At 43.4% G+C, this 12,656-nt stretch overlaps 1 protein-coding gene across 1 annotated transcript in view; it reads right to left on the reverse strand.

Moving 5' to 3' along the window:
- CFAP47 (cilia and flagella associated protein 47) overlaps positions 1 to 12,656 on the reverse strand; it is a 2,734,468-nt gene that overhangs the window by 908,562 nt on the left and 1,813,250 nt on the right. The window contains exon 56 of the mRNA XM_086934611.1: positions 6,950 to 7,106. Coding sequence (XP_086790737.1) covers positions 6,950 to 7,106 — 157 coding nt within the window. The remainder of the gene's footprint in view (positions 1 to 6,949; positions 7,107 to 12,656) is intronic.

Below are 12,656 nucleotides of genomic sequence, written 5' to 3' on the forward strand. Positions count from 1 at the left end.
GATCACTGGCTCATTTAAGTGGAAGTCCGACGGGACTTTAGGAATGAACCGAGGATTAGTTCTAAGAACCACTCTGTCATCCTTAAACTGCATGAAGGGGTCTTGTATAGAAAGAGCCTGCAATTCACTGACCCTCCTTGCTGAGGTAAGCGCTAGTAGGAGTGCTGTGTTCCATGAAATATATTTGATGTCCGCCCTATGGATGGGTTCGAAAGGGTGTTTCATCAATTGGTGAAGGACCACATTGAGATGCCATGTTGGAGGAATTATTCGTGGTCGAGGAAAGGATCTGTAAAGTCTTTTGAGGAACTGTTTTATCAATCTATTAGACCAGATGGAGAGTCCTTTCAATGTTCTTTTAAACCAGGAAATCGCAGCCAGATGAACTCTAATGGATGCATGGGCCAAGCACGACTGCGCCAGATGTAGCACATAGGGTAATATTTGTTCCGGAGAGGTGTGGAAGGGATGTAGGCCATTGTCCGCACACTATATACAAAAGCGATTCCACTTCAGGGAATAGGTCTTGTTAGTGCTGTCCGCTCTTGCCTTGGCTAGGACGTCTTTACACTCCTGTGGAATGCTTAGCTTGCTGAACTCTCGGTACTCAGGAGCCAAGCCGATAACCTGAGAGATTTCAGATCTGGATGTTGAACCTGCTTGCTGCTCATCGTGAGCAGAGATGGATGCTGACGTAGACGGATTGGCGGCTGTATCGAGAGGCGATGAAGGTCCGTGAACCAGTGCCCTCTCGGCCAGAATGGGGCAATCAGAATCAAAGTGCAAGGCTCCACCTTCATCTTCCTGAGGACCCTGGGAATCATTGGAAATGGTGGAAATGCGTACGCAAATACGTTGCGCCATGCAATGGAAAATGCATTTCCGAGGGACCTTGACTGGGGATGCCAACTTGCGAAGTTTTTGCATTTGGCGTTCTCCCAGATCGCAAACAGGTCAATCTGCGGTGTTCCCCACACCGAAAAGATGTGAGTTACCATCTCCATGTCGAGCTCCCATTCGTGGGACAGGGACCTCTGCCTGCTCAGTGCATCTGCTATGACATTGTTCTTGCCTGGGATGTACTCCGCTTTTAACAAGATGTTGTGGAGAACAAGCCAATTCCAGATCTTCTGCGATTTGCGAGATAGTGTGAGCGAATGCGTTCCTCCCTGTTTGTTCAAGTAGTGCATCGTCGTAGTGTTGTTGGTCCTGACGAGCACTGGGGAGTTCTTGATCCGCGGTAGGAAAGACTGCAGGGCTAGGAAAACCGCTCTCAGCTCCAGGAGGCTGATATGAAGCTGCTTTTCCTGGTCCGTCCACTTGCCACTGATCTGTAATTCCTGAAAGACTGCTCCCCAACCCTCCAGAGAAGCGTCTGTTGTTATTACATGTGGAGCTGCAAGGAGCAGAAACGGCAACCCCTGTGAGAGGTTCTTGAGCGACCTCCACCACTGCAATGCCTTGGTCATTTGCTTTGTGATCGCCATGCGGTCCTCGAAGGATCCCGAGCATTGAGTCCACTGACTGGACAGAGCCTCTTGCAGCGGACGCATCCTGAGGCGACAGTGCGGTATAAGCAGGATGCACGAGGACATCATCCCTAAGAGCGATTTGAAGGTACGGACCGATAAAGTCTTCTTTGAAGCCACTGATGTGGCCAGAGAGACAAGCTTGTGTTTCCCCTCCTGAGATGGGAATGCCTTCGCATTTTCCGCATCCAATGTCGCCCCGAGAAAGGTAATGACTCGAGTGGGCTGTAAAGTAGATTTCTCGTAGTTGAGCGTCAGACCCAAATGCCTGAAGAGATTCAGACAGGCGTTGGAGGATGCGGCTGCGCCTGTCAGAGATGGTGCCTTTACCAGCCAGTCGTCCAAATATGGGAAGACTTGGTGTCCCTGCTGCCTGAGGAATGCTGCAACCGGGGAGAGGCATTTAGTGAAAATCCTGGGTGCAGACTTGAGGCAAAACGATAGGACACAGAATTGGTAGTGCTGACCTGCCACTGCAAATCTGAGGAATTTCCTGTGCCGTTTGTGGATAGGGATGTGAAAGTATGCGTCTTGTAGATCTAGAGATGTCATGAAATCCCCCTCCTCTAAAAGTCCCAAGATCTCTTGGATTGTCACCATGCGAAACGATTGACTCTTCAAGAAGACGTTGAGCGCCCTGAGATCCAATATGGGCCTCCATTTCTTCTCCTTCTTTTGAATTAGGAAGAAGCGGGAGTAAAATCCCTTCCCTTTTTGAGCTGATGGTACTCGCTCTATTGCCCCTTTCTTGAACATAGGGGAGATTTCTTGAAGAAGCAATCGCATGTTCTTGTGTTGCATTATACGAGGAGGGGTTGTCGGGGGTATTATTTTGAATTCTATGGAGTGTCCAAATTGTATCAATTGCAGCACCCATCGGTCGGTTGTAATTGCTTTCCAATTGTGGAGGTAGTGGGTCAGGTTTCCTCCAATTTTGAAAGAATGAGATGGTGGAGGGACTGGCTGCAGGGAAAAGTAATTGGCGTCCGCCAGTGGTCTTCTTTTGGGTTTTCCCTCTATAGTTGGATTTTCCATAAGAGGTCTGCCGACCTTGCTGCTGCTGTCGCAATTGGAATTGTGACCGGCCTTGATTATGGGAATATGAGGATCTGTTTTGATAATTTCCTCTGTAAGAGGATTGGCCTCTGCTCTTGTTCCCACAAAAGGACTGATTCCTGAATTGAAGTGTGCCAAGAGCTCTTGACGTGTCTGTATCCTTTTTTATCGCTTGCAGGGCCTCATCAATTTTTTCTCCAAATAGGTGTTGGCCGTCGTAAGGCATGTCGAGGACTTTAGATTGTACCTCCTGCCGAAATGAGGTAGCTTTGAGCCACCCCTGTCTTCGCAATACTGCTGCCCCTGCCAGCTGTCTAAAACCATTTAGAAAAGGGGGTGGTGATGAACAGAGTGTCTGAATTAAGCAGACCACTCTCACCCAGTCCAAAGATCAGGGCTTGATCCATCACCGTTATTTAGCTGTCTAAAACCAGTCATTGCTATATCCATAGCACAGTCGATCAGTTCAGAAGCCGATGTTTGACCCTCCTTGAGTAGGGATTGAACCTCCTCTTTCGTGTCATCTGAAACCTCGGATAGATACGGAGCAATGTCAGCCCACAACTGCCTATTATAACACCTATTATAACGTCCTAACAGTGCAATTTAGTTTGCCACTTTCACTGTCATGGCTGAGGTGGTACAGAACCGTTTTCCGATGCTATCCAGCTTCCTACCCTCCTTGTCTGGTGCAGCTGTCACCTGCGAGGATGGGTTTCTAGAATTTTTCTGCGCCGCCTGAGTGACCACAGAATCCGGCTTGGGGTGACCTGTAAGGCAGGCTGGTGCCGTTGTTGGGGCTTTATACTTCTTGTCCAGCCTTGGCACAACAGCCGATACTGAGGCTGGTGTCTGCATCATTTGTAGACCCTGCTCCCATATGTATTCGATAATGGGAATGGATCTGGTTGTCTTCTTAATCGGCTCCTTAAAATCATAAAGAAAACATTCAGTGTCATGAGATTCCATAGTCATATGGAACCCTTTGGCCGCTCTCTCTACCAGATTGTGGAACCCTCCTATGTCTGAAGGTGGTGAGTCTGAGCTTGCGGGTTCAGGCAAGGCTGGAGAAGATGCTTTTAAGCGTCGACGACTGGTTTTTAATGAGAATAATCAACGACACAGGCTTACCCGCCGTCGACGATGGAGTAGTCGTCGACGATGAAGACGCCGACGACGCCGTCGTCGTCGACACTGTCGTCATCGAAGTGGAAGAGTGGACAGGAGACACAGCCTTCTTTTGCGTTGACGATAGCGTCGACGATGTCGTCGTCGACGACGACGCTAGTTTCCTGAAGGCAGGAACTTCCTTGTCAGACGCTGAAGATCTAGCCTCTGAAGACTTTTTAGCAGTCTTTTTAGGAGGAGCGTCTGTAGGGCTAGGGGAAGCAACCCTTGGCCTCTTCAAGGATAATTTAGAGGAGACAGAAGCAATCTCACCGTCCTCTGAAGACTCCAAGTTGTCTCTGGTCTTAAGTTTGTTCAGCCAGAGTAAAAGTCGTCCTTCTCTGTCCTTAAGCGTTTTTGTAGAAAACGTTCAACAAATTTTGCATTCCTTTGGCGAATGGTCCGGATACAGACAGTGTAGACATGTCTTGTGCTGATCTTCAATATGTAATCTCTTCTTATTACAAGAAGCACAAGCTCTGAAGAGTCCCCTCTTCTGAGGGTCAGCCATAGTCAGATTTTGATGAAAGTAATCCAAATTTGTGAAGAAAGTAGTTGAAAACAAGTAAACCTGAGGAGAACTCAGGTGGAGACTCCCTAGCACAACGTGCGGTAGAAAATCTGAGAGACTGAGGCTCCTGACAGAAAGGTTCTAGAGGGAGGTGTTAGCTGATTGGCTCTCTTCTGGAGTTTGGTCCTTTTTACATAAGGACACAGATAGGCTACTAAGGTGAGGCCCTTAGGCCTACTTTTCTCTATATATGTCCATAAGACATTACTTTTCTATATACCGGAGACTCCCGTCTCGACGACAGGGAATGATTCAGGCATGTGAATCTATGAAAGACACCCATAATACTGGATAAGATGGGTCATAACCCTCAGCAGGACATAAGAGGTAAACATGAAGGAGGCTTACAAAAGAGAGGACTTGATCCAGTGTGCACCTTACCGTCAGAGATTAATGTAATAAATCAGTCAACGTATGGTGCAGAAGCTCTTGAGGTCACAGCAGTAAAGACGGAAGAATCTAAAAGCATATGAGTAGTAAGCTTTGATAAGCTTTGATAAGAAAAATAAAGGTTATCAACCCCAACCATGATTGGTGCAATTTCTGTGTGATAGCAAGTATTGAAACCTGTCTGGAATAGGCCCAACACATGGTAACCTTCAGGATCAATATGAGGTTAGGAGGCCATCATACGTTCAAAGAGTCAGACAGACTGTCAGACTTTATCTGCTCTCTACTTTGTGATAAGTACAGCATAAAACTGCATTTATGTGCATTTTTCTATAGTGCAATGGTTTGATAACTCATTCTCAATGACAGCCTCTGACCTACATCAGGAACTCAAAAGAACACCTAGGAATGCTGAGGCAGTCAATAGACTTAGACTGGTTTATGAAAAATCCATTTCCTGAAGAAAGGAGGACATTTAATCCAAGACCTGGCAAGATCTTCTAGCTGCTTGCAAGTCAAATGATCACTTTCAATTGCAGCACTTCTCTCCTTTTGAAGACGCTAGAGCCAAGACATCCTCGGGTATATGCTGTGCTTTATAATTTTGTGTCAAATATATAAAATGTCATTATTGATCAATACTTCTTCCAGAAAATTGTTAAAAAGATGTGTGTTTGAGAATAGCCCTGCTCTCCTGATGGATGTACACATCCCCACCTATTCCTGGGAAACACATTTTAGTATTATTTACTGTTCCGTTATTTTGCCTCAGCTCTACAGTCATGCCAGGTTGAAAAAGCTTGGTGTTTACGCCAGAAGATGTAGTCATTGTAATTGCAGCATGTCCACTAGCCAAGGGCCTTTTACTTATTCCAAAACAATGTGGAATAGTGTGCCACGATTATCACTAATCAACTAAATGTACCCAGTAAATCTAGGTTTCAATCTATAATCACCCCATAGTCAAAAAAGGAAATCGCAGTGACCCACTCTGCGAAAGACCAATCTCATTAATAGATTACTCTGGGAAAGTGGCTGACAGAACTATACTTTATAAAATCTTACTGCTTTGAAATTCTAACAATATTGTATTGGTAACATATTGTGGTTTCAGATGCAGCATTTGCACAGTAGAACAGTGCCTTAATCTCAAACTATTGTTAAGTAAGTGCAGTAGGGCCAAGAAGAACAATATTCATCTGGCTTACATTCTCAGTTCTGCATTTGATTCTAGAACAGGGATTGATTGTGGAGTCTTCTGGCAAACTAGAGTTTTTGAAAGAAACTAATGGGTCATCCCTCTAGCACATTCAACTATACCTGTCAAGAGGAGCTCACTATGTCCTACAACAAAGATAAGACCAGTCTGACCCAACTTCTAGTTTATCACAGTTTGGTCCAATCCAGCCATCCTTTTCAATCACAATGTTATACAGCCTGTTTAAGGTTGGATAATTCCCATGAAATAACCTGGCTTACATACATCAAAAACCTAAGTCCTGACTTGGTCAGTGCAGATCTTTTGATTAAAACCCTGGAATGTCACTAGTGAGGAGATGTACTGTGTGAGGAATGAAGGTGTATATCTAATTAGACTATAAAGGGAACATGAGAAAGTCAAGAAGACGTGTCAGCAATTTTATTCTGCTGAACACATCACTAGGCATCGAGTCATATTGGACAATTGTCCCCTCAAACTATGACAGATGGCTTTTATCCAAATTTAGACTGGGCTACATTTGTAACATCTTATTCTTTCCTACTGGCTGAAGTAACCCATTTGAGTACAAACCCTGCCCTTGTAATGAGTTTTCTCCACAAAGCGGAATGCACATATGGTTTTTTTCTGTGATTTTCATAGCAAAGCTTATGCCAAATATAATGTTTGAAACCTATTTTGCAACCCCTAGGTGTTACAAAATGTAAGCCAGCATTGTTGAAGTTACCAGTTCTGGAATCTCCTTTTGTTTGTTACTCTGTAAGTCGTTTTTTATCAGCTGCTGTCAGTCAGCGGAATCTGCTATGATAATTGATTCTCTATTTTAATACGCATATCCCATTCCTTTATGTACTTGTTAATTCATGTTTTTATGTGGTCTTTTGTTGATCTCTTTACAGATGTTGGCAATATCGTAAACAAGCTTAATTACTACTACTACTATGCAATTCATTTTTTAAATGTACGACAGTTTTCCACTACAATTCCAATGAAGCAACAACAAATATATCAATTTACCTGTTAACACGACATCTATAAGAACATGTTCATCTGTTGGATTTTTGAAGGATATTATGATTGAAGTTAAACAACCAACACTTGTACTTATGCTGGCAGACTCCATTGGTTGTGGAATAAGTCCAATGCCCGAGAGGTGAAACTTCCATTCATCAATCTGTTAAGAAAAAAAGGTTTGAAACGTTATTAAGTTTTTTTCATCAGATATGCTTATTTCTTTAAATATTCTTTAATCTGTCATTCTTTATTTTGGTATAGTACATGTTAAAGACAATGGTACTTAGAGGATGTGTCACCCTAAGAATTCTTCCAAAATCAATACCTGCGTATTACTGTTAACTACTTTTGACCATTGTGAAGGTGGTTAGGGGAGACCTGTGCAAGGTTGCGTTTGCTCAGTTATCAGAGATCAGGGTCAGGATACTCTGCACGAAGGAAAAACTTTGTAGGTGACTGACTAATCATTGACATTGTTCTAGTAAACAAACGAATATATACAAATATTGACATGACAACATTTCTAAAGCACAATTTACGACTAAGAGGTCTCTTGCCAATGGCTAGTTAATGCAAGTTGTTTGAAAATTTTTTAGGTTCTGTCTACAGACCAAAAAGAGGAATACAAAGAGACTTAGGGCAAGAGGGATGTAAAGACTCCAGGCATGAGGGAGGCAGTCATTACGCTATCGGTAAGCAAGTAAACCAATGCACGTCTTATAGGCCTATTCTTTTTTTTTATGTGGAGACCAAGATCCTACCAACTCTCCTCACTAACTGTCTGATTATCAATCTTCAATCTCTAGTTCATGTGGATCAACAGTGCTTCATGCCAAGCGAACCATCTGACACAACATCGGATGCTAAGTCAATGCTGTTGCTATGTCCCATCCCTTATCTGGGCCACTGATGCTGCTCATGGTCGAAAATGAGGTAGTGATTACAATTAATCTAATTTGGCCGATTCTTTTACCCGAAACCAATTGCTAAGATACAGATTATTGGGAAACTCACCAAGTACTTTCCTATTGAGTGCAGTACATAACTGGGGTGCCCTCTTTCCATCTTTGCACTTTGCCATGGCCAGCACACCACTGGGCAGATCCCCGAGGGCAGATAGTGACATCTATAGCTTCCACTGTAAAGGGAATGGAGGATTGTGTTTCACTGTATTTATCGGATCTACTCTTATGACCAAGGAAACCCTTACCCTCCGGCCCCAAGGTAAAGTATATCTTGCACAGTTTTGGTAGGGCTTCAGGATTGCAGTCCAATAGGACAAAATCAATACTATATCTGATTTGAGGAACTGCAGACGATATTCTTTGAGAATGGACAATAAGGCTAGAGCCAAATAGGTTCTTGTACCTAGGAGTTCCAATTGCCAACTCAGTTGCCCAATATCAAACATTGGCCCATTGATGGATAAGTTGAGTAAAATCCTGGGCCATTCGCCCGCACTCTCTTTATTGGTAGTGGAAACAGCCACTACTGCAAAAACGTTTTCTTTACCAAAATTACTTTACTGCCTCCAAAGCAATCCTTATTCAACATCCCCCACCACGCCCATTCTTCTACACAGTGATTTGTGCAGACGCTATCTTCGGGAGTGGGGGGGGGGGGACCCCGGGTGCTGCAAGTCTCTGTATGATGGGGGGCTGGAAAGGTTAGATGTGGCCTCTTACTACTGGGCCACGTGTCTATTGGTAATGAATGACTGGCTTTGTGGCCCACAAATGACACAGCATACCTCACTGAGAGAAAGATAATGGGTGATACCTCACCCTTACTATCAGTATGGAGAAACGGATGCCTAGGACATTTGGAAGAATGCATAATCCAGTGGCAGGCTAATAGGGAAGACCCTGGCTGTGGCTGGGGACACCTATGACTCAAGTGACCTCCCTTCAGGGTTTTTTCAGGATGGTTTAATTGGTATTTCATAACTGAAAGATATCCTCTCTCAAACAGGCTTCCTTTCCTTTTTTGAATTTCCAAAAATATTCGCACTCACAAGACACAATTTTTCTGCTATCTTCAATTGCATCATGTCATTTTACCCTACCTGAGAAAAGCAGGCAAGGTGGCAAAATTCAGTCCCCTCAAACCAAAGCTCACTGGGCAGAAGCGGCCTGTGCAGGTAAGAGTGATGGGGCTGGGTGGGTTGAGATTTTGACAGACAACGAGGGAAAATTGGATCAATAATTAATTTTCCCTTGTCATCATCTGTCGAAATCTCCCCCTACCCGGCCCCACCGCTCTTACCTGCACGGGACACTGCTATCACTGGGGACCGGAATACCCCCCATATCTTTAAATCCTTAGCTATCAGCATACCGGACTGCTTCACTTCACTTCACTTCACTGTGTGAAGCCTCGGAGAATCATGTAGGAACCTATCACAGGAGGCCTGCAGGGATACTCCTATGTTACTCGAGACGGATGGGATCTCAGCCAGCAAGTGCCTTATTCAATTCAAATACCTACAGTGAGTGTACTACACAAGAGACTCACAATTTAGAAGGGAAAGGGGCTCCTCTCTGACATGCATTAGGTGCCTCAATGGCAGTGTTACATTTCTCTTATGGCGTGAGCATTTCCATTGATCCAAGGAGAGGTCTTGGGGATCTGTGTGTGACTTCTCCCTCTATAATTCTCATAACTACCTACACCAGTAATTATCATCTGCTGTTGTGTCTTTGATTTGTACATGTGCCCTGAAATGTCTGAAGGACTACCACTGTGACCTTCTTTTATGTTTAGTGCTTGCATTGCAAATACCAATAAACATGCTTATTAAAAAAGAGGAAGTTGTAGACATAGCTTTGCCAATTTTTTCATTCATTTAAATGTCATGAAATGTTATGCTAATAGTATTCTTTTCTTGACTGGTAACTGGTTATGGGAATTCTTGGCTTCAGATGCATGCTCACATTTTTTAAGTCCAAAGGCTGGCCAGCCAGGGACATTCTGCACAAAGTGAGGTCTTTGGATAATGGAGGAATGTAAAACAGGAACAATTGCATTTCATCTACGAAGATCACAGCTTTATACTTTTAGAATAGGAGTGGGTAATGTGCCTTCGTTTGTGCAGATGAAAGAAACATTTTCTATCAGTTGGCCTAATCTGGGGGGGTCCAGGGACACACAATATTCAATGATTCAATGAAGGACAGATTTTCCAGGTTGACAGAGATCAGCATTGATTGACTAAAGTGGGGTGTCAGCAGTGGATTTTGAGTTTTGTTCTGAAGTCAGTGTGGTTTGCAATCCTGAAGAATATTTGTTCCAGGTAGCTGTTGCGATTCTAAAGAGGGCCTGATTCCAAATTTTGGAATTCCTAAACACAGCAATTGGCAAAAAATGTTTTCTTACATCATGGGGATTAGGGTCAATGTAGGATTTTTACTTTTCCAGCTGAGCAGTCAGGAACACGACCATTTTAAGCAAGGGTAGGCATAACTGGCGTAATTCTCTCTATCATAATTACTTCTATTTACCTCAAAATCATTCATAATGATGTACAATTGTGGTAGAAGTGTAATTCAGCATTTAGAGTTATTTTCTTATTAAACCCTCACGTCCAAAATGGGCCCGAGGATGCACTTTGTGCTAAGAAAATAGCACTAAATGCTACAGGAAACAAACAGTAGTAGCCAGCAATCACTCACTCTCTCTTAGTTCATTATTCCTGTGCTCCTGCAGTAGGCTTTGTGTCTTAAAGTACTCTTAATTACTCAAACTGGGGTAATAGCATAATTTCTGAAATTTTGCATTACAAGAGTAATGCGTAGTTACTGAAATTCCTCCGATTACGACAGCATAATTAAAATTTTCCCCAGGTCTAATTTTAAGTCAGTGCAGTAACTAAATAGCAGTTTTACCTGCAAGGCAATCCTGTGGCGAATCTCATATGTGTATGCATGGGCACTTATATAGCATGAGTCTAGATAAAACCAGTGGAACACTGTGCAACGTCAAGAGAGGAACATCATGAATGAGTGAGTGGGGTAGGAAAAAAGGATGATATCAGGTAGGATGTCGGGAGGGAGAGATGGGAATAGGTCAGTGGGGGAAGTATAGGGGTATGAATGGAAAGAGGTTGGGAAGGGGGGTGGAAGGCATATAGCTGGATCAAGAGAGAGGGCAAGGTACTGATTGTAGAGTCTTTACTCCAGTATCACAGCAAAGATGTTACCTGTGACCCAAATTCCATGGGGCAGGGTCTAAATCACACCCACTCCCCTGAGTCATTAAACATAGTTATCAAAGAAAGAGACTTAAAAAGTAAATTTTACCTCCAAAGTCCATCATTTACTTTTTGATCGTGGCATGTGAGTAAAGTGATCACAGGATCTGTATTCCTCACAAGCCATGAAGAAGCATCAGAAATTTGACCCTTGAAAGTTGACCCTTCCCCATCCTTAACCAATAGATGTAGAGAACAGTCTAATACCAAAAGAGTCGCACTTTCAGTGCAGCAGCCACAGTGAAATGCAGCAAAGACCGTTCGCTCATTCTTTTACTGAAAAGGAGAATATTTGTAATGGAGTAATAGTTTTATATAGTGTTCATGGTCGATGATCACCAAGGGTAAATCCTGAACACTAGGGGCCGGATGTAGGTCGGTCGGTAACGGCCAAAAATCGGTATTTTCGGCCGTTACCGACCGAGATTCACAAAATGGTATGTAGGGCCACATATTTTACAGATTCGGTAAATTTACCGATCGGTAAATTTACCGAATCTGTAAAATACCGAATCGGTATTTTTACCGATTCGGTAACAATGAGATGTAGGTGGGACTCTTCTGAGTCCCACAAGCCTTACAGAATCGGTATTTTACCATGAAATCCAACTTCATGGTAAAATACCGATTCCGGTGTGCATGCACATGTGTGCATGCACACCTGTGCCATATGACAGGCAGACCTGCCCTTAGGGCAGGTACGCCAGCCACATGGCCCCCGAATCTTTTTTGGGGGTGCTAGAGGGTGTCAAAGTGACACCCCCTGCACCCTTGTCAAAATCGGTATTTACCGATTCGGTAAATATCGACCGGTAATGCCCCATTCATTCCTATGGGCTTCAAAGCCCATAGGAATGAATGGGGCATTGCCGGTCGGTATTTACCGAATCGGTAAATACAGATATTTACCGATTCGGTAAAAGGAACATCTGGATGTTCCTACATATCCACCCCTAAGATTTACCGATTTTTAATTACCGAATCGTTAGAATTCGGTAATTAAAATTCGGTAAATCTATTTTACCTACATCTGGGCCTAAATGTATTAATTGGGCCAGACTCTAGAGACACCTTAGTAAAGATTACCAAGACTTTGCAACCAGATAAGCTAAAAGGGTCAAGTAAACATTAAAAACCCTCAGCGATTATGGATAGCCAAGATCAAAACTAGTTGCCTGCATGCCCCACTGCTCTGAAGGGATCATGTGACATGGTGTTAGAAGCTGCCAGTATAGCAGGACCAAGAGAATATCATGGCAGACACTTGCCAATTTAAGGGCTCAATTAGGCCAACCAGGGAAATCTCAGTTCCGTAGGCAAACTCGAAGCACTGGGAATGGCAATAAGATATTGGTAAAGAAAATAAATAAGGTTGGTTAACAACAATATTTTTTTTATACATTTGGAAGTCATAAATAAGGTATCACTAACCTAGAAATTAATGAGGACTAAAAGGTTCAC

Source organism: Lissotriton vulgaris, chromosome 8 (assembly GCF_964263255.1).
Source record: "Lissotriton vulgaris chromosome 8, aLisVul1.2, whole genome shotgun sequence".
NCBI lineage: Eukaryota > Metazoa > Chordata > Amphibia > Caudata > Salamandridae > Lissotriton > Lissotriton vulgaris.